The sequence below is a fragment of the Podarcis vaucheri genome, assembly GCF_965113315.1.
Source record: "Podarcis vaucheri genome assembly, chromosome: 8".
NCBI lineage: Eukaryota > Metazoa > Chordata > Lepidosauria > Squamata > Lacertidae > Podarcis > Podarcis vaucheri.
In genome coordinates this window covers 94,277,227-94,299,317 of record NC_138766.1, presented here as the reverse complement: position 1 = coordinate 94,299,317, position 22,091 = coordinate 94,277,227, and the positions used below count along the sequence as shown (strand labels likewise).

General features: G+C 53.6%; 1 protein-coding gene across 1 annotated transcript; it reads left to right on the top strand.

The window, feature by feature from the left end:
- The first annotated feature begins 158 nt into the window (after positions 1 to 158).
- LOC309539486 (casein kinase II subunit alpha-like) lies at positions 159 to 19,746 on the top strand. Its single transcript, XM_082235804.1, has 13 exons — positions 159 to 408; positions 8,453 to 8,588; positions 8,685 to 8,796; positions 9,852 to 9,953; positions 11,876 to 11,926; positions 13,483 to 13,542; positions 13,956 to 14,039; positions 14,941 to 15,051; positions 15,544 to 15,645; positions 16,255 to 16,355; positions 16,630 to 16,778; positions 18,151 to 18,240; positions 19,202 to 19,746. The coding sequence occupies exons 2-13, from the start codon at positions 8,488 to 8,490 to the stop codon at positions 19,315 to 19,317; spliced, it is 1,179 nt and encodes a 392-aa protein (XP_082091930.1). The 5' UTR covers positions 159 to 408; positions 8,453 to 8,487; the 3' UTR covers positions 19,318 to 19,746.
- The last annotated feature ends 2,345 nt before the right edge of the window (positions 19,747 to 22,091 follow it).

The window sequence follows — 22,091 nt, the reverse complement described above, 5'->3', positions numbered from 1 at the left end:
CAGGGGATTATGGGGAATGGCAGTCCAAAACACCTGGAGGCACCAGGCTGAGGAAGACTGGTCCATACTCTTTCAGTTTAGCACACCGTTCACAACGGCTGAGGTTTGGAATTGTTGCTTGTGTTGTTGGTGAAGTGTGTGTGTTGCGGTGGAGATGAAGATGAGCTACCTAAGCCTTTGCTGTTCTTCCAGGCACAGGGCGATGCTGTGAAGAGGCGCCTGGGTTTTCGGGAATCTCCTTTGCGTTTTCTCCTCCTGGGCCCGATGGAGACCTGCTGACCACGTGGAAGCGTCTGACCGCCCCTCCTGAGCTCCCGCCTGCCTGGAATGCTGCACGTGCCTTGCTCTGCGTCTCGCAGGACGGCTCCCGGAGGCTGCGGTGGAGCTGCAGATTAACCAAGGCTCAAGGTAGGAGGCGGCTCTGGCTACGAGGGAGCCGAACTCTCTGCCAGTGACCTGGAGCTCACCCTCTCTTTTCTCGGGGCGAGAGGGAAAGCGTGAGCTGGTGCGGAGGCAAGCTTGGGTTCTGGTGCGAACGGAGACCTCGCTCTGCTGCTGTCCCTGCTCCCTGTTTGCACCCTGTGTTTGACTGTTTCTGTCTGGCTGTTGTCAAGCATTGCATGCTGGCTCTCGGGTCCTGGATTCATTCATTTCTAGCATCTACAGCCCACCTTTTCCTCCAAGGAGCTCGAGGTGGTGTACATAGGTCCCTCGCCTGGCCCTCACAACCACCCTGTGCGGTAGGCTAGGCGGAGAGAGCGACTAGCCCAGTGAGCTTCGTGTTTGAGTGCGGACACAAACCCCGGCCTACCAGGTCCTGGCCTGACTCTCTGACTGCTACACTGGCTCTCAATTCAGAGAGTCTGCGCAGCGTACATGGGGAACCACATGAAGGTAGTAACCTTCATCTCTCTCGCCATGCGCAGACAGGGCCTGGCGCTGAGGGTGCTCGCCACACTTGGCCTGCGCATGGAGAAGTGGAGGAAATGCAGTGATTTATCACGTGCAGGAGCCTCAGACAGGAGACATTTCTCAGAGTTCCAGCTGAACTCCACTTCCAGAAATAAGTGCTGTGTTGACTTAAATGCACACAACCTTGGCGCGAGGCTTACCTCAGGCTCCACTCTGTTTTTTAATGCACTGAAGCACTGTAAACACAGGCCTCGAGTTACATGTTTAAAACCACCCCGTTGTACAGAAGTCCTGGTCAACCAAGGCAGGTTATGCAAATTTGGGTGTTGTGCCTGTGTGACCTTTTCTGCTGGGTTCTGCCTATATAGAGACTTTGAAATATTTGGGAGGGATTACTGTGGTCAGGGAGGGGTGGGTGGGAAAAGCTCTCTCTTGCTCAAGCTTTCAGAGGATGCTGTCTGAATGTGCACGCACTTGTGTTTTCTCCTGCAACAATGAGGATTGCAAACATGCTGAGATTGTTGCGAGCCAAATTCTGCTCTGGAGCTTCGGCTGTCCTATGTGACAAAGAGTATTCAGGAAGTGTAGGGGCAGAGAATGAGCATTCAGGTGTGCAGCTAAACATGAGAAAAATCTAATCAGTGCTCTATTTTTTTATTTAGTTAGAATCATTTGTCAACCACTTAGTCAAAGAGACCCTAGGCAGTTATATAAAGGAATTGTCAATATACAAATATAGTCAGCCACATCATCATCATCATCACTACTATTATTAGCCCAAGTAAAACTTGCATACATTTCCAGGTAGGTTTGTCAAAACAGAAAAGTTTTGACCAGGTGTCTGAAAGAGCATAACAACAATGACAACGACAACTTATTATTTATACCCTGCCCATCTGGCTGGGTTTCCCCAGCCGCTCTGGGTGGCTCACAACAGAATATTATTAATGATAAAAAAGCAATAAAATATCAAACATTTGAAATTTCCCTAAACAGGACTGCCTTCAGATGTCTTCTGAAAGTCAGATAGTTGTTTATTTCCTTGACATCTGATGGGAGGGTGTTGCACAGGGCGGGTGCCACTACCAAGAAGGCCCTCTGCCTGGTTCCCTGTAACTTTGCTTCTCGCAGGGAGGGAACCGCCAGAAGGCTCTCAAAGCTGGACCTCAGCAACCGGGCAGAATGATGGGGGTGGAGACTCTCCTTCAGGTATACTGGGCCGAGGCCGTTTAGGGCTTTCAAGGTCAGCACCAACACTTTGAGCACAACAAGGCTGTCTGCTGAATGTGACTAGGCAGATTTCCAGTTCACAGGGGCTGCCACACTGAAAGATCTGCTCCTCACAGACGTGGAGCAAACTCCATAGGGTACTTGCAAAGGTACAAGTTCCACAGATCCATGTGGTCACTTGGCAGCTTTGGCAGCTGATTTGCACCCTCTGCTCCATCCTGGGGCCATTTGCTGGGCAGTGCCGGTTTGAGGAAGGGCAGCGGCTCAGGGGCACATCCCACAGGGGTGCTTTGAACACAGAAAGAAGCAGCCTCCGGTTTGCTGCACCTCCAGGCAGGGCTGGAAAGGACCCCTGCCTGAAACCTCGGAGAGTTGCTGTCGCTCAGTGTGGAGTAACAGACTGACTCTGTGTCAAGCAGCTTCCGGGGTTCCCTGTTCCTGGTCATTGCAGGGGGCTGCCCTGGGTGAGCCTTTGGGCCCCTTGCAACTCCCATGCTTGTGGGAGGCGGGACGGCAGTGCCATTTCCTGGAGCCAAGCATCGAAGCCGCTCTGACTTGGGCTCCCAGCAGAGCGGGCTGTGTCCGCCACGGGCCTCCGCTGCAGCTCCAGAGGATATCTTTGACCTGCGGGTTACCCAGCGTGGCCGCTGCTTCCAAGTGAAAGGCAGCCCTGGCGCTGGCAATCTCTGCTAGATCAGTGTTGTGCTCATTTGCCAGTCAACAGAGGTCAGCTGGGGATATTAGTGGCCCGGCTCAGTTTCCTTGCACTGCTTTCCGGGTTCCTTGTTGTGTCTGAAATGGGCTGGAGCCGGACGGGACGGAGGCCGTGGAGACGTGCATTCCTACGGCTGCATTAGTAATCTGCTGGCCAAGTGCCCAAAGCAGCCTGTGGTTTAGGAGTAAGTGGATTCCTCCATTGTTTTCGGGAAGTGATTCTGAGAAGGTAGCATGTTAAAGGGAAGAATGTTTGTCATAACTGAGACAACTGACTATCCTTCAGGGTCTCTTCCAATTCTCTGATTCTAATATTTACATCCTTTTCCTGAACTGGGGCTTGTGGCTGCTTACACAAATTAAAACAAGACAGATAAAATACTAAAAGCTAAAAACAGATAGAAGATCATCATTTTAAAAATAATTAAACTTTATTACATTAGAATGGAAACAATATAAAAAAACCAAAGATGTTAAAATACAGAGGATGAAAACAGCTGTAAAGTTACAGGTAGGTAGCCGTGTTGGTCTGCTGTAGTCGAAACAAAATAAAAAAATTCCTTCCAGTAGCACCTTAGAGACCAACTAAGTTTATTATTGGTATGAGCTTTCATGTGCATGCACAAATCTGAAGAAGTGTGCATGCACACGAAAGCTCATACCATAACAAACTTAGTTGGTCTCTAAGGTGCAACTGGAAGGAATTTTTTTATTTTAAGCTGTAAATTTGTTGTTGTTTTAAAGGTGAGGAGAGATCTGAACATGCAGTGGGGAAGACAGAGAAAAGCTATTGGGTGTCGGAGAAAAGGCGGAACCACTCAATACCTACTTTGCCTCTGTCTTCACCCAAAAGGAAAGCAGTGCCCAACCTGGTGATAAATGATATAAGGAGGGAGCTGGGGCCCAAGATAGGAAAAGTTGGGGGTAAGGGAACAACTAGCTCCTTTAAAGGAATTCGAATCTCCAGGGCCTGATAAGCTGCATCCAAGGAGCTCGCGGGTGTAATCTCTGAACCTTTATTATCTTTGAGAATTCATGGAGAACAGGAGAGGTCCCTACAGACTGGAGGCAGGCAAATGTCCCCATCTTCAAAAGGGAGGGGGGGAGATCCAAGTAACTCCAAACCAGAGAGCTTGACATCGATACCAGGGAAGGAACAGATAATTCAACAGTCGGTCTGTGACCATTTAGAAAAGGATGCTGTGATTACTAAGACCCAGCATGGGTTTCTCAAAAATAAGTCATGGCAGAGCAATCTGATTTCTTTTTTTGATAGAATTACAAACTTGGTGGATCAGGGAAATGCTGTGGACATAGTGTATCTTGATTTCAGCAAGGCTTTTGACATAGGCGGGAGGGTAAACGGCGCTGCTCTGGTTCGCCAGAAGCGGCTTAGTCCTGCTGGCCACATGACCCGGAAGCTGTACGCCGGCTCCCTCGGCCAATAAAGCGAGATGAGTGCTGCAACCCCAGAGGCGGTCACATCTGGACCTAAAGGTCAGGGGTCCCTTTACCTTTAAGGAAAAGTGGGACAATCTGGGATCAAATAATCAGGGTGGCTTCTCTAAATCACGGGCCTCCCTAGAAAATAGGGACCCTTGGAGGGTCTGACCTTAGTGGGACTCCTGGCCAAGCCCTTTCGCTGGCAGTCCCTGCCTCCTCCTCCTCTTTCTCCTGCTGAGCAGTCCTTTGCTGCTTGCTTCTCCTGTTCTCTGTGTGCCAGCCTGCCCTCTCTCTTCCTCCTCCTGGAAGCAAACGGGCGGAGAGGGGGAGGCCCTCTAGAGACACTGCTCAGCCGCCTTCCTCTGAGCCAGCCTTCCCTCCTTCACTCGCTCAGAGCCTCGCCTTTGAAGCTGCACGTTGCAGCCTCCAGGAGGGATGGCGCTGCCCCTGCCCAGGCAGGCAGAGTCCAGGGATCCAGCTGCCTCCCACCCCACCCCCGCTTGCTGGTTTCCCCCAGCAGGACTTCTGAGGGATGCAAATCCGAGTCCCAGGTGGCTAAGACTCATTCGAGAGAGAGCCTCGATTCCTGGGAAGCTGCTGAAACCGGTGCCTATGGACAGCTTTGCAGCTGATTTGCCGAGGTGGGTGTCCAGGCAAGCGTGCCTTCAAGGAAAAGGAGACCCCAGGGAAGGGAGGCAGTGTTGCCCCCCCAGGCTATCGTCCCAAGCTTGGCCTCTGTTTAGAAACTGCTGTTCCGCTTGCTAGCAAGGTAGCCCATTTGCCTGGGAGCAGGGTGCACAGGAGAGCAGAGTTTTGCTGGGATTACTCGGAGGAGCCTCGCTCAACAGCAGGTGTGGCTCGGGGGCCTTCCTTCGCTTGGATCCCCCCTTTAAAGCAGAATGAGCGTCCTAGTCTGGTGCTGCTGCTGTCAGAGGGAGCTTTCCGGCATCTTTCTCAGGAGAGAGAGTCATACATAAAAAACCACAGGAAGCTGTTTTCCATGGGCAGAGCTTGGTCCCTCTTGCTCAGCTCTTAGTGTCTGCACAGACGGCGTTAATCAGGGTGGTGAATTGGAGGCTGAAATTCCCAGTGCTGGGGACAAGCACGCCTTCTGGTCCTGCTTGTGAACTTCCTGGGGGTCTCTTGTTGGTGCCTGCGGGAAAGAGGATGGTGGAGCGGGTGAGCCATTTGTTGCACAGTCTGCCAGGGGATGCTCTTAAGCTCCCTGCCTACAGGTGGGGACCACCTGCAGCCTGAGTCTGATATTTCCAGGCACTCCGATAGTATTCAACCAGCAGAGTCTGGCTAAGTTGCTAGGGGTGTGTGTGCGCGCGCGCACATTGCTATCATCTCACTATGTGCAAGCCCTCCCATGATTCAAAGGAAGCCCTTTTTGCAGCTGGCTGTTGGGGAAGCTGGAAAATGGCAAGCATGGTCTGAAGGTCTCCTCTGGGCTAGGACAAAACTCCCTTGAGGTGCTTTGCTTTCCTCTCTGCTCCTCCTGGGATGTTGGTTGGAGCTCCTGCAGGGCCTTCAGGTTGGGAGGCATTAAAATGGAGTCATCAGTTGGGAGCCCAATGCCCTGCAATGCAGAAGCCACAGCCAAAGACGTATTTCTGCTGATTTCTGCATTGGCCTCCATTGTGGGGTTCTAGGCAGGTACACTTCCCTGCTCATGGAGCCGGGCTGACCTGCCGTAAGAACCTAAGAAGAGCCTATTGGATCAGGCCAGTGGTCCATCTAGTCCAGCCTCCTGCTCTCATACTGGCCAATCGGATGCCCGGTTTCCATCAACTGCGATTCAGAAGCATGGCTGGAGCAGAGCTGGAGCAGAGCACAGCCATCAGGGCTGTTGGCCATCAGTAGCCCTCTTCTCCTCCATGAACTTGCCATTCAGGATGGGGGCCACTCCTGCCTCCTGAGGCAGCGAGTTCCGTAGACTCTGGAGTTTCCCGCCGGACTCTGAAACAGCCAGGAGAGGCTTGGGAAGTCCGCGTGGGGATCACTGGGCTTGAGGGCTGATGGACGTCCCGGCCAGGAAGGCTGGTCCTCTGGCTTGGCCTGCCAAGGGGAAGCTGGCCTGCACCCAGGATAGGCATTAAAACCAGGATGGTGCCCTCACTTCCTGGGCCTGAGCCCCAGCAGCAGCGGCAGGAGGCAGCTTGGTCCCAGGTGTGGGGTCAGACAGTGTCCTCTGAAAGGGCTTCGTGGAGTAGCAGATATTTGGGGCTCTTTGGGGCCTGCTCTTCATTGCTTCTTGGCCCTGGGGAAAGCGCAGAGAGAGCAGGTTCCTCTTGCTGGCTTAATTGGCCTCGGGGCAGGGAGCGTGTGGGTCTGGTGCCAGGAGGAGGAGGAGGGAGGGTTTATGCTGCCAGGAGGGCTGTTGGCTCTGCAGAGCCCGAGCGCTTCCTGCATCGGCCGGCCTCCCTGGAAGGCGGTCAGCGGCAGCAGGGCAGGCTCCTTCCCCTGACAAGAGACCTGCTGGCTGTTCCTGAGGGGTTTTGTCCAGCGATGGCAGCCTGGCATCTGAACGAAGGGAGAATCCCCAAGAGCCTGCTTGGAGCCCAAGGCCAGTTCCTCAGCCCCACAGGAAACAGGCTCCTCTTTCCCTCCACCTTCCAGGGCTGGGCCTGGTTCTGTCCGGGGAGCCTCAGCTCAGTTGAAAATGGCAGGGTCTCCACCAGCCCTGCTCTGAAAGAGCGGTCTGCTCCTGCTGCTCCCCCCCCCCCACCTGTGGTTTCCTGCTTTCCATGCAGAAGGCCGCAGGATCCGTCCAAGCATCTCCATGCAGGGTTGGGAAAACACTCCTGCTTGAAACCTGGAGAGCTGTTCAGATTGAGCAAGGGAGGTGTCAGGTGGTGGTGTGGTTGCTCGAGAGCAAACCGGCAAGACTGTCTTTTCCAGGCTTTATTCTTAGTGCAAAACCATTTACAGTGAAGAGCACTGCAAGTTCATGTCTGGCGCAGTCGCTAGCAGAATCTGGGAGTGGCTGGTCCTTGTACCTTCCCCAGCATAACAGTCGCTTGACCTCCAACCTTCTCCTCCCCTCCCTGCGCCGAAACCTACTGCGCAGGGTGGGCGCTGGTAAAGGGGTACTTCCCTCCCCTCCGGCTTGCTCAGGGTTGGTGCTGAGGCTCTCCCTAGCATCCCCTGGTCCCCCCACCTCCTCCCCACTGGAGGTGGGGCTTTCCTCCTGGCCAGAGGAGGAGCTGCTTCGCAAGACTTTCGGAGGTTCCCTATAACACAACTGCCCTTCCACCTTTTGCCTCTGAGCTGATGGCAGTTCCCTGCCAGCAGGCAATGAGCTGAGGCGCTATCAGGCACCCCACCCCTGCTCCCAGATCAGTTTACGATCACAGATTACATGGGTGTGAAGGATTTCAGCTATGTGGTTGAAGGCCAGCCGGTTGAAATTGCACGAATTGAATGTGCAGAAGGTAGAGAGCTTTTTTGCATATGCACGCCATCCCCAGAACTTCACCCCCTGTGACGTGATACTATGGATGCAATCTCCGCATCCACCCACCATGCTGGCTCCTTGAGAACATGAGGTGTGCAGGCCTCTTGCTCTTTCAGGTCTCATCCTGAGGGCTTGGGCAGCCAAAGGGCGAGGCTGGCAGACGGAGCGAGGCGTGGTCCCCTGTGTGAGCATGGGCATGTGCGCCTTCCAGGTTCCCATTGCTGGTGCTTCTTGCTGCCTCCTCTTCTCTTCTCTTGGGCTCTCTCTTGCCACCAACCCTTGGCCAAAGCTTCACAAGTGCCCCAACTTAGAGGAGACCCTTCAGAGCTATTTCGGCGGCTTCTGGGTTTGCTTTGTTGTTCTGAGCAAAAGAGCTGGGGAGAAGAGCTTTCATTTATCATTTACACCCCGTCTTTTCCCTCCAAGGAGCTTGAGGTGGCAAACATGGTTCTCCCTCTCGCTCACTTAATCTCCACAGCAACCCTGCGAGGCAAGCTGGGCCAAGAGACAGCGAGCTTCATGGCTGAGCGAGTGGGGAGATTCGAACCCCTGTCTCCCAGGTCCAAGTCTGACACTCTAACTGCTATACCCCCTTTCCCCTGCCTCTTCTCTTTTATCTTAGTGCCTAATAAGGACCTTCGGTTCCTTCCTCTAATGCCCCTGTGCTTATCCTCTCCTCCTCCTTTTCCCCAGAGCAATTGAGGCGCTGACCTCCAGGCGGGGAGAGCATGTCGGGCCCGGTGCCAAGCAGAGCGAGGGTCTATGCGGACGTCAACACACAGAGGCCCCGTGAATATTGGGACTACGAGTCGCACGTCGTGGAATGGGGGTAGGGGAACCGCAGAGCCCTGCTGGATTAGCCCACAGGCACCCACCTGAGCATGCAAACCTCTTTCAAAAAAAAAACCTTCTTCTTCTCTAACAGCAATCAAGATGACTACCAGCTTGTTCGGAAGCTTGGCCGTGGCAAATACAGCGAGGTCTTCGAAGCCATCAACATCACCAACAACGAGAAAGTCGTGGTGAAAATCCTCAAGGTGGGTGGGGAGCAAGAGGTCCTGAATTTCTTGCCTGTGGCCCCTTTCTCCTGGCGGGGGTGGGGGTGTGGTGGTGTCTCTTGGGCTGGGAGGTTTCCAGTTCAAATCTCATCCCTGGCAGGCACTTGCTAGGCAGCTGCGGGTAAAGCCCTGCATGGGGACAGCAGCTGCCTCCCTCGCAGGGGTGTTGTAGAGGCTGCTGAGGGGGCAGACGTGGAGTGTTAAACCTCTTGAAAGGTGGTGTTTCTGCTTTGCTGATGATTTGGTGTTCACTTGACAAGATCCAGACTCCAGTGCAGGAAAAGCACTGGAGCTGATTCAGGAGTTTGGGCAAGTAGCAGGATTCAAGTTAAATAAGAGCAAAACCAAAGTGTTGCAAAAAAAATTAGATAACGAGGAGAGAAAAATCCTTCAAGAAAAGACAGGCCTTGTTTTTGTGAAGAAAGTGATATATTTGGGTGTGAATTTATCGGTGAAAAATGTGAATTTATATAAAGATAATTATGAGAAATTATGGAATGAAATTAAGAGAGATCTTGAGATCTGGTCAAGTCTAAAATTGTCATTAATGGGCCGAATATCGGTGGGTAAGATGAATGTATTGCCAAAGATGTTGTTTTTATTCCAAGCTTTACCAATTATTGATAATATTGAATGTTTTAAAGAATGGCGGAAAGCATTGTCTAAATTTATCTGGCAGGGGGGAAAAGCCCAGAATTAAATATAAATTACAAAAGAAAGAGGAGGATTTTGTGTTTATACATCTTAATTGCAAAAGCAAAGCTTGAAATTGCATTGAACAGCCTCGTCTCCCAAAGGCTAGGAAACCTGAGGAAGTCCCAGGTGGAGTTTGTGTCCTCAGGGGGCCTTTGGACCCCCGCCTCCTCCATCCTCTCACCTTTGCCGTGGAATTGCAGGTGCTGTGATCCTCAGCCAAGAACCATAAAGCAAAACCTGAGCTCAGTGTGCGTTTGAGTGTGCAAGGTGCTCTGTGCTCCCGGTTGCCTTGATTCCGGACCTTTGCGACAATGACTGTGTTGCACTCTCTTTTTCAGCCAGTAAAGAAGAAGAAAATCAAGCGTGAGATCAAGATCCTCGAAAATCTCCGAGGAGGCCCCAACATTATCAGCCTTCTAGACATAGTCAAGGACCCCGTGGTAAGGGCTGGTGTGTGTGTGTGTGTGTGTGTGTGTGTGTGTGTGTGTGGCAGCATTCATGCGCACGGCGCTCGATGAAGCGCAAGGCAGCTGGTCCCCATTCAAGCTGATTTTCAAAAGAGGCAGGAAGTTCTTGTAAGTGGGGCATGGAAACCTCCCTGGCTTCTCTCCACCTGGATCCCAGAGACGCGGCCTGCCTCCAGCAAGGCAGCCGTGCTGGGCAAAAAAACAACACCGGGAGTTGTCATTTTGTGGCTGGGAAGAGCATTCCCCCTCCCCGCCATGTTCCTTCCTCCTGGAACCTGGAGCTGCCTGCGGAGCCTGCGCCCTTCTGGGACCCCCCAGGCTGCTCTCTCCTGGTGGGCCATCCTAGCTCAGGCTCTGCCTGGAGGGGGCTGCCTTTTGGCCAGAGGGCAGGTCTAGGTGAGCTCTTGGCTCCCTGATCCAGTACGTTTCCGAGCACAATTCAAAATGTTGGTGCTGACCTTTAAAGCCCTAAATGGCCTCGGTCCAGTATACCTGAAGGAGCATCTCCACCCCCATCATTCAGCCCAGACACTGAGGTCTGGATCCGAGGGCCTTCTGGTGGTTCCCTCCCTGAGAGAAGTGAGGTTACAGGGAACCAGGCAGAGGGCCTTCTCGGTGGTGGCACCCGCCCTGTGGAACGCCCTCCCACCAGATGTCAAAGAGAAAAACAACTACCAGACTTTTAGAAGACATCTAAAGGCAGCCCTGTTTAGGGAAGCTTTTAATGTTTAATAGGTTATTGTATTTTAATATTCCGTTGGAAGCCGCCCAGAGTGGCTGGGGAAGCCCAGCCAGATGGGCGGGGTATAAATAATAAATTATTATTATTATATATCAGGCTATGTGGGGCATTTATTTTTATCCATAGCCTACTTTGTTCCAAGCTCCAGGCCAGCAGAGTGTGGCAGGGCAGCTTCTGCAGGGCCTCTCCCTGGTATCCAGATATAAGTTGTTTTTTTTAACGTTATGCTTCCATTCTGCCTTTCTTGTATTGGCTCAGATGGCTATTAGGTGTGTGACCTTTGCCATCTACTTTGTTGTTTCTTCAGCCTGCAAACTGCCTTGTGCATGGTACCTCTGGTTACATACTCTTCAGGTTACAGACTCCGCTAACCCAGAAATATTACCTCAGGTTAAGAACTTTGCTTCAGGATGAGAACAGAAATTGCTCAGCGGCAGCAGGAGGCCCCATTAGCTAAAGTGGTGCTTCAGGTTAAGAACAGTTTCAGATTAAGTACGGACCTCCGGAATAAATTAAGTACTTAACCCGAGGTACCACTGTAATATAGAAAAGCAGTATACAAACTGAAAGTGAAATGAAATGAAATCTAGCCGTTCTTTCTTGGCTGCAGGAGCCCAAGCCCAGAGCCGCTTAGGACAGTTTAATTGTGTGCTTCTGGACCCCTTAGGAACATAGCTCAGGATTGTCTACCCTGACCAGGATTCCAGGCAAAGCATCTCTGCCAGCCCTTCCTGGAAATGCCGTTGGGGTGGACGCTGGGCCCTTCTGCACACAGAGCAGGTGTTCTGCCACTCGGCTACATCCGTTGCCCACCTTGAGCCTGCGGTCCTGCTTGAGAGGGGAACAGGCACCTCTCTGCATCAGACCCAAGTCTTCCCCACCCAGCTTCCTTTTCAAGAATCCTGGCCATTGGTGATCCCCCAGAACTGAGTCGGGGGGCTTTCCAGGGGGCTGCTGTCTCCCTTTGGCCCACCCCCATCCTGGCTCACCTGCTCTCTAGATGCAGCGTGGCTACAGTAGCTTTTGGGGGGCTAGGGGAGAAGGAAGACTGTGCTCCTCTCTGTCCCCCCTCAGGGCTTTGAGATTAAACCCTCCTGGTCATTCTCTCTTTTTTCTCTCTCCTGCCCTGGAACGCTCTGTGCTGGCTCTGCAGTCCCGGACACCCGCCCTGGTCTTTGAGCATGTCAACAATACAGATTTTAAGGTGAGCGGAGGCCGGTTGGGTGATGCGATGCCTCTGGCTGCCTCCTCACTTTCTGATGTGTGTGTATGTGTATTGGGTGGGGTGGGGTGGAGCTTAACTATGGGTCTAAAGTCCTGGAGAGGCTGCACAATGTCACCCTTCTGTTCCAGGGCTGCTGGAAAACCTGTCTCTGACTTGGAGTCAGTGGTGGGCTGACTTGGGGGAGGGATGTGGTGTCAGCTTCATTCAGGTCTCCCCCCTCCAGCTCCTCACTGTTGCCCCTCCTTCTATCCGTTGCCCATAACACACACACACACACACACACACAGAGAGAGAGAGAGAGAGAGAGAGAGAGAGAGAGAGACAAATACCCCCTGAAAGGTGTGGAGAGATTAAAGAGCCCTGTCCTTGTCTGGGCCATGTGTGCGATGCTTTCTTTCCTAGGCCACCACCGTAAAACCCATCTGAGAGCAGTCAAACGGGTTTTTCTGTCCGCTCTTCCTTCGGTCTCTTAGTCCTAGGAAGCCGACTTCCTCCCAGTGTGGTGTAGGGGTTAAGAGCGGTAGACTCGTAATCTGGTGAACCAGGTTCGCTTCCCCGCTCCTCCACATGCAGCTGCTGGGTGACCTTGGGCCAGTCACACTTCTCTGAAGTCTCTCAGCCCCACTCACCTCACAGAGTGTTTGTTGTGGGGGAGGAAGGGAAAGGAGATTGTGAGCCGCTTTAAGACTCCTTAGGGTAGTGATAAAGTGGGATATCAAATCCAAGCACCACTTCTTCTTCTCCTGGACATGCCAGGGAGGCAGAGGGACGCCAGAGCCGTCTCTCAGCTGGGCAGTGGCTGGTTCTTCTCCCATTTGAGGAGATGGTTTCAGTGCAGGAGATGGTGATGTGCCGTTAGGGGAAGGGGGCAGCACAGGCAGCCTGCAGGAGATGAGGCGAGACAGCGGCTCCTGGAAGGATTCGATGCTACTCTCTTCTCCTACAGACCCATCCCTCGCCCTGGGTTCAGGCCCTGGAAGTGTTGGGGTTTCAGGTGGTGAGATGGGCAGGATATAAATAGTAAATTATTATTATTATTCAGACTAAACTTTAGGAAGAACTTTCTGACAGTAAGAGCCATTCGGCTGTGAAACGTACTCCCTCGGAAGGTGGTGGAGTTCTCCTTTGTTGGAGACATTGGGTGGCCTTCTGGATTAGGGATTCTTTAGCTGCTGTTCCTGCATTGCAGGGGTGGACTAGATGACTCCTGGGGTCCCTTCCAACTCCACAATTCTGTGATCCCGTTTTGAGGGGACGTGCGTGAAAGTCATCCTTTAGCTTTGCTGTGAGCAGGGTGGGCTGCAAAGTCTCCGTTTTAAGCCCTTGAAGCCCTTCAGCATCCTTCCAGACCAGGCGGGTTGTTGTGATCCCTCGGCAATGCGCAGAGAGGTGCTCTGAGCATAAGTCGAGAGGTGCTGTGCTGGCAGCGCATTGCAGATGCCAGGGCAGAGCCTTGCTGCTGGAAACAGGTCAGGCCCAGAGCTCTGGGAGCTGTCTTGCTAATGGCACTTCTGCCATATCTCTTTTCTTCCAAGCAATTGTATCAGACGCTCTCGGACTTTGACATCCGATTCTACATGTATGAAATCTTGAAGGTAAGGAACTGAGCACAGGGGAATTGGGTGGGGGAGACGAGCCGATCTGTGCTTTGGTTAGCCCCACACAGTGACTATGCTGGGTTGGGGGGCAGAGCAGGGGCTCCTGACCTGTGACCCAGGAGCTCAAGAGAGGCTGTGCGCATGCTTCTCACTATGGGTGGCGTCCAGTCTTTCTCCAGCTTTGCCTGTGGCTTAGGAGAACGCAGAAAGCACCAGATCCACTCCCTGTCGACTCCAGCCAGAGTTGGGAAAGAACTTGTGTGGTCATGGGGAGTAGGCTGGCCAAGGGGCCAGATCCTGAGCCCAGAGCTGCTTCCTTGCATGGCTCTGCTTTTGAGGCAAGGCAAGGATGCTCTTCCCAATGCAACCTGTTTGCCGCTGCCCACCTCTCTTTCCCTCTTTCTCTGCAGGCGCTGGATTACTGCCACAGCATGGGCGTCATGCACCGGGACGTCAAGCCTCACAACGTGATGATAGACCATGAGCACCGGAAGGTAAGGCCGTCGGGGGCGGGTGTCGCGAGGAGCCATGGAGGTTTCCTCGCCTGGCACAGCTAGCTGGCTCAAGGCCAGTCGGCCGGTCCAGCAGTGTCCAGCTAGGGAGCGTTTGTCATGGCCTGGAGACACATCGAGCTCTGCACCTCAGTAGAATAGAATGGAATTTATTATTTATACCTCGCCCATTTGCCTGGGTTTCCCCAGCCACTCTGGGTGGCTTCCAACAAAGTATTAAAATACAGTAGTCTGTTAAACATTAAAAGCTTCCCTAAACAGGGCTGCCTTCAGATGTCTTCTAAAAATCTGGTAGTTGTTTTTCTCTTTGACATCTGGTGGGAAGGCGTTCCACAGGGCGGGTGCCACTACTGAGAAGGCCCTCTGCCTGGTTCCCCGTAACTTGGCTTCTCGCAGCGAGGGAACTGCCAGAAGGCCGTCGGCGCTGGACCTCAGTGTCTAGGTAGAACGATGGGGGTGGAGACGCTCCTTCAGGTATACTGGATTGAGGCCGTTTAGGGCTTTAAAGGTCCCCCACCTGCCCCAGATTATGTATGTATTTATGTCCCTTCTCCACCCCACCCGCCAGAAGCGGGGCTCAAGGCGGCTTGCAAAAAATTAAAGTACAGATAAATCACACAGAGCTAAAAAGACGTAGAAGGGTTCTTTTAAAAACAACAACAATTAAAATGATCTGTCGAATTCAAACAATGAAAAAACAACCTGTTGAAAAGCACATAATAATAAACAGCGCCCTCTTCGGATCCCTTTCCTTGAAAGCAGGCTTCTTGGGCAGCCTGTCTGCTTGTGGCTGCTGGGACCAGGGTGGGGGTCCTCTCCCCCCTCCCTCCCGGCTTCCTCTGGCGCTCAGGGCCCCCCTGGCCTCTCCCTTCCCTGCCTGCAGCTGCGCCTGATCGACTGGGGCCTAGCCGAGTTCTACCACCCGGGGCAAGAGTACAACGTGCGAGTGGCCTCCCGGTACTTCAAGGGTCCAGAGCTCCTGGTGGACTACCAGGTAGGTTGGAGGCCAGGGCCTTGCTCCGCAGCGCTGCCTGGTGCCCAGCCCATCCCTTCCAGGCGGAGGGAGAGCAGGAGGGCACCCCAGGGCCCTTTCTCCGCCCTCAGGAGAGAGCCTGCGGTCGCCTGTGTGCGAAGAGGGCGCTCTGCTGCCCAGATACCTCAAAACGAGGGTGTTTGCTGGAGACGCTACTTGGGGCAGGCATGGGCTGGACCACCCGTGCCACCTGGTTCTCCAGAGGGGCAGGGGGTCGGTGTCCCTGGGGGGCCTGCCCACGGCAGTGGGTTCAGCAGGAGATGGTCTGAGCCGACAGAAACAGGGGTGGGCAAGGCTGGGCAGGGGGCGAAGGTGTTTGTAGCCTTCTGAAAGCTTGGTTCTGGGGCCGGGGAGGGGGGAGGTGTCCTCTTTCTTGGTGGCTCTCCCCCTGCGCCCCCCCCCCGGTTGCTTCACTGCTCTCTCCACCCCCCCCGGCCCTCCTTCCTTCTGCAGATGTATGACTACAGTCTGGACATGTGGAGCTTGGGCTGCATGCTGGCCAGTATGATATTCCGCAAGGAGCCCTTCTTCCACGGACACGACAACTACGACCAGGTGAGGCAAACTCTCGTTTTGGTTCTGGCTTTTGCCCAAGGGGGAGGAGGAAACGGGCCGTTGGTCTGGGGGGTGTGGTGTCAGCAGGACTGTGGTGGGAGACCTGCTCAGGTGAGGCTGTACCTGCTTCAGTTCTATTCCCCCCCCCCACATTTTTTTAATTGATTTTCAACATTTATGACAAAGAAAGACATTACAAAACACACAACAAAGAAAAACACTTTACAATACGGTAAACTTAACCCAAAAAAGAATTATTTCTTCAGATATATAATTCTCATAACATTAATAACTGACTTCCTCTAATCCCCTCTAACTGGATTCGTTATATCACCTGTATGACAGTTCTCCAAATTCATATTTCTAATAATATTGACTCCTAACATATACTAAGCTCTTCTCCTTTATTAATATTCTAATCCTTAATATTTACTAGCACATATTCCTCCCCTAAGCCTATTTATTACTTCCAATAATTTTCTAATTATGCACCTGGTTCAGTTCTAGCCAGGCTGGGCCCCGTCTGCTCCCCTCGCTCGGTGCGTGGGTGGGATCCTGTCTCCTCTCTGTCCCCCCCCCACTCACCATCTCCTCCCCCTCCCTTCCCAGTTGGTGCGGATCGCAAAGGTCTTGGGCACAGAGGACCTCTATGACTACATTGACAAGTACAACATTGAACTGGACCCCCGCTTCAACGACATCCTTGGCAGGTGAGCGCAGGGCACCCGGAGGCCTTGCCAGGACATTGCAGGGGTTGGGCTGGATGACCTTGGGGTGACCCTTCTGTGAGTCTGTTCCAGGCCAGAGTCACTCTTTCTTTGCGAGAGGGGCTTCCAATCAGACCTTGCGCTGCCCCCAAAACCCCTTTCCCTTGTGCGTGGGGTGTGTGGGTTAAGGTCCCGGGGCCCTGGCCTTGCAGCGCGTGGCTCCGGGGCCCTGGAGCGCCAGGCCTGTGACCCCCCCGCCCGTCTCTCTCCCGCCCAGACACTCTCGCAAGCGATGGGAGCGTTTTGTGCACAGCGAGAACCAGCACTTGGTGAGCACGGAGGCCCTCGACTTCCTGGACAAGCTGCTACGCTACGACCACCAGACCCGGCTCACGGCCCGCGAGGCCATGGAGCACCCTTACTTCTGTACGTGCCCCCCCCGCCACTCTCCCCTCCTGCCCCCCTCCTTATTGGGCCCTGGCTCCCAGCCTTCTGAGAGCCAGGGCCACCTGCCACTTGGGTGCCCATCCACCTGGGGACCCATGGCTGAATGGTTGCCTGGTGGGAACACTGCTGCTGCGCCCCACCTCGGATCAGGCCGCAGCCCTCCAGGTGAGGACCCCCCCTGCCTCCCCCTACAATGGCACACTCGGACACCAGGTTCTAGCTGGCCAGTTGCTCCACCCTGCCCGCTGTCCTTTCGCTTACCTGCCTGAGGGTCTGTGGCCCAGCGCACGACTCGGCCATGAGGGGTGCCAGGCCATTTCTCCCAGGCCTTTGCCCACGACCCTGCGGCGGTGTCTTCAAGCACCCAACGTGCACTCCTGGTCTCGCCTCGGGCTCTGCCCAAACTCTGCAGGCCCTACCAGTGCCTCCCCCTTTCCCCAGGGCCCCTTGCCCTCTGGGGACCCCAAAGCTCTCCCTCCTGCTCCAGTAGCTATTGGGGTGCTCTTTGGGTTGGCAGGCCACCGCCTCGTGATCACAGCAAGTCTTCCCAGTAGGTTTCCCCCCGATGAGGTAGTTGTGAGGACTGAATGTCACCCCCCCCACACACACACACTGACCTTCCCACAGTCCCCTCCTCTCCAGGGTTTTCCTCCAAGCAAACGGAGACTGTGTCTGCATGCAGCCAACCTCTGCTCCACTCTTTTCATTTCTCTGTGTGTTCTGGGAGACCAAGATGGAAGGGAGCTGGTTGCAGCAGGAGGGAGAGACTCCCTGGATTCTTCAGTAGCCGGTCTCCCCTCTGTCTCCTGCCCCTTCCTCTCCTGCCTCTGAGTCTGGACTGCTCTCTGCCACAGCCTCTTCTGGCTCACTAAACCCTGTTGCTGCTCCAGCTTCCGGTGCTTCCTCCCTGCGGTCCTCTCCCCCTTTCCCCTCAGAGCCAGGGTGGTGTAGTGGTTAAGAGCGGTAGTCTCGTAATCTGGGGAACTGGGTTCGCATCTCCGCTCCTCCACCTGCAGCTGCTGGGTGACCTTGGGCCAGTCACACTTCTTTGAAGTCTCTCAGCCCCACTCACCTCACACAGTGTTTGTTGTGGGGGAGGAAGGGAAAGGAGAATGTTAGCCGCTTTGAGACTCCTTCGGGTAGTGATAAAGCGGGATATCAAATCCAAACTCTCTTCTTCTTCTTCTGACCACTCAGAGTCTCCCCACCGCCAATCCCCAGGCTCTGACCCTTCTTCCTCTCTTGGTTCCCCACCTGGTGCCCCCCACCATTTCTCTGCACCCACCCAGACCTTGACACTAGATTCCCCTTCCAACTCTACCTCCCTCTCATTCTCTGCTCTCCTATCCAGATCCAATAGTGAAAGATCCGGCCAGGATGGGCTCCTCCACGGTGCTCTCGGCAGCTAACACGCCTGTCAGCTCCTCCAGCATGTTGGCAGGTAGGTTTCCGGAGCCAGGGGTGCCCGTGTCTGCCCTGCTCTGGCGTGGCTCGACGCAGAAGAGGTTTCGGAGAATATGGATGCAGTTCTAGTGCACTGTTACCGTCTTGAATGCAGTCGACACAGTTTCCTTCTTTTAGGTAACATGCTGCTCTGTTTGAATACAAAATACTTAGATCCTCTGGACTTTGGATTCCAGAACTAATTACATTTTCAATTGCTTCTGAGTATCTTGAGGACGGCCTCTCCAAATTGTCCACTTTTAAATAATCCATTTCCTTCAGCGTTCAGTGTTGCTGCAGTGGAAGGGAGCAAAGTAGAACTGTTTTTTCCAGACCTGAAAAAAAGACAGCCAAGGCTTTACGGGATTTGAAAATGAAGTAAATGGCTATCTGGGCAGTGACAAAAATAATAGTGAAAACAAGGAAGTAATACAGAGAAAAGCAGAATCTTCAGCAGCTAATCTAAGTATCCAGCGCCTTCTGGCGGTTCCCTCGTTGCGAGAAGTGAGGTTACCGGGAACCAGGCAGAGGGCCTTCTCGGTAGTGGTGCCCACCCTGTGGAACGCCCTCCCACCAGATGTGAAGGAAATAAGCAGCTATCATATCTTTAAAAGACATCTGAAGGCAGCCCTGTTTCGGGAAGTTTTATGCTGTATTTTTAACACTCGATTGGGAGTTGCCCAGGGTGGCTGGGGAAACTCAGCCAGATGGGCGGGGTATAAATAATAAATTATTATTATTATTATTATTATTATTATTATTATTATTATTATGTATTCAAACAGAGCAGCAAGTTATCTAAAAGAAGGAAACTGTGTTGACTGCATTCAGGACGGTAACACTGCTCTGGCGTGGGGCACATGGGACCCGAGGGAGGGCTGATGGGCCCCTGCTCCCCCACCCCCTTCCGCCGCGATGGGGCCCTGACTCTCTGCCCTCTTCCTCCCTCTCTTGCACAGGGATCGCCTCCATGTCCGCCTCTCAGCCCATCGGCAGCCTGGCAGCCTCCCCCGTCATCTCTTCTCCGAACACTCTGGGCTCGCCGGTGCCTGCCACTGCTGGAGCGCAGCCTTGATCTCGACGGCGCCACCTCTGGCTCCCAGCACCGCCAAGCCCGCGGCCTTGCCCCCCGCCCGCCTGCCTGCCTGCCTGCCTCTGCAAGGCTCCGTGGCCCCCCACCCGCAGCAGGCAGGAGGGGGACAGCGTGGGGGTGGGCAGGTGCGGGGAGGGGGGGTCCTGTCTCTGGAATATGATATTATTATTATTTTCCCCCGTTTGTTTTTGTTGAGTATGTCAAAGAGCCAAGCCTGGGCCGCCGCCGCCGCCATCGCTCCTCCTCCTCCTCCTTCCCCTCTGCGGCAACGAGCACGGACTCTGGCAACAGGTGGAGGAGGTCTGTCTCGAGGGATGCCGGCTGCGCTCTTCCCATGGGGGTCGTGGTTAGGGATGCAGCCGCAGTGTGGGCACCGAAGCGGAGAATAAAATTTATTTTCTATGTCCCTAACAGGGCAGTGTGGCCAAACACTCGTTCCTGGTTGTGTGTGTGTGTGTGTGTAAAAGGAAGTCATCATGGAACAAGCTTTTTTCTTTGCTGCTCCAGGGATCAGACTCAAATTGCTCGGAAGGAGAGTTCCACCAAGTATTAGGAAGAACTTGCTGGCCGTAAGAGCCGTTGGACAGTGGAACAGCCTCTCCTTCCTTGGAGACTTTTAAGGAGGGGTTGGACAGCCGCCTGTCAGGAATTCTCTAGCCGTGTTTCCTTCATTGCAAGGGAGTTCCGACTAGATGGCCCTCGTGGGTCCCTTCCAACTCTCAAATTCTGACTCCCTTATTTTATTTTATTTTATTTTATTTTATTTTATTTTTAATGTATTTTATTTTTGCCAACCACCAAAACACAAACAGTGAAACCCCCTAGGTGGCTGATACATTGGGTATATAATATTCAATAATATACCTATTCAATAATAACATATTCAAATTAACCATATGTACTCTTCTATATAGGGACGCGGGTGGCGCTATGGGTTAAACCACAGAGCCTAGGGCTTGCCGATTGGAAGGTTGGCAGTTCAAATCCCCGCGACAGGGTGAGCTCCCGTTGCTCGGTCGCAGCTCCTGCCAACCTAGCAGTTCAAAAGCACGTCAAAGTCCAAGTAGATAAATAGGTACCGCTCAGGCAGGAAGGTAAACGGCGTTTCCGTGCGCTGCTCTGGTTCACCAGAAGCGGCTCAGTCATGCTGGCCACATGACCCGGAAGCTGTACGCTGGCTCCCTCAGCCAGTAAAGCAAGATGAGCGCCGCAACCCCAGAGTCGGCCACGACTGGACCTAAAGGTCAGGGGTTCCTTTACCTTTACACTTCTATATACCTTCACACTCCTCTTTCCACAATGTTTATTTAACTTTTAACATTTTAATTGCCCCAAATTGTTCAAGCCTACCCTTATAAGACTGACTTTGGAGAGGTTAGTGCTGAGGACGGACACACCTTCTTCTGTAACCCTGAATTGTGGCACACAAAATACTCCAAACTTCTGCAACCTCCTTACAGACGGCCTCGGACCGCTGGGCCCATTTTGCCCAGGGCTGCGACCGATCCTCTGTGCTGTCGGGATCAGAGGGTCTTGGGTCTTCCTTGTCCTGCTTGCCTGAGATGCTCTGGCTCAGGCATAGGCAACCTTTGGCCCTCCAGACGTTTTGGCCCACAACTCCCATGGTCCCTAGCTAACAGGACCAGCGGTCAGGGATGATGGGAATTGTAGTCCAAAACATCTGGAGGGCCGAAGGTTGCCTATGCCTGCTCCAGCTGGAGGGGCCAGGGACTTTCCCTGAGCTCACTGGCCTCTGTTCTGGGCTGTGGCCTCTTCCACCTTGAGCAAAACACAGCCGGGTGTCAAAACATAAGGGTGGGGGGTCATCCCAGGCCCTTGAGTGACGCACAGCAGTCCCGCCCACCCAAAGCCAGGGCTGCGTCTGCCTTGAGACTGTCCCAGCTCTGAGGGTTGGGGAGGTAGAGGGCTGCACAGTGTTTTGACAGCAGGCTCTCGGGGGTGGGGGGTGGATTCTGACCCCGGAAGCCTCCACAATGTCCCACAAGGCCAAGGTGTTCAGGCCCAGTCCCGTCCCGATGTCCTCGGGGAACGTGAAATGGCCAGGCATCTGGTTGGGCGCTGAGAGGGCAGCATGCTGGTCTAGATGGGCCATTGGACTGATCCAGATATGGGGAGGTGACAAGATGAGTTATCTTGAAATAGCTGAAGAGCTTTGCATGGAAGATGGACAAGCTTCTCTGCTGCTCTGGAGGGTAGGACTCGAACCCAAGGCTTCAGGTTACAAGAAAGGAGATTCCGACTAAACATCAGGAAGACCTTTCCGATGGTAAGAGCTGTTTGACAGTGGAAGGTTGTGGGCTCTCCTTCCTTGGAGGCTTTTGAGCAGAGGTTGGGTGTTCATCTGTCATGGATGCTGAGATTTCTGCATTGCAGGGGGGTGGTCTGGATGACCCCCGGGGTCCCTTCCATCTCTATGATTCTGTGCTTCAGCAGGCTCTTGAAGGACAGAGGTGGGACCCCTTCAGTAGTGAGGATGAAACAGGCCTGGAGTGGGCTAGTGGTCAGTTTTGATCTTGAGGGCAAAGTTTGGCCCTTCCACTGCTTGGAAATGGGGAAACGGAGATGTTCTCAAGAGCTGCTCTGTGGGGCACAGGGATATGAGGTAAGGGGACTGAGGACTCCTTGGCTTGCTTGCATCCTGGCACGCCAAGGGGGCACATCTCGGCGGTTGGCGAGAGACTAGCTGGGGCTTGGACCTGCTGCTTCTAGGAATAAGGGCAGAGGGCGTCCCAGGG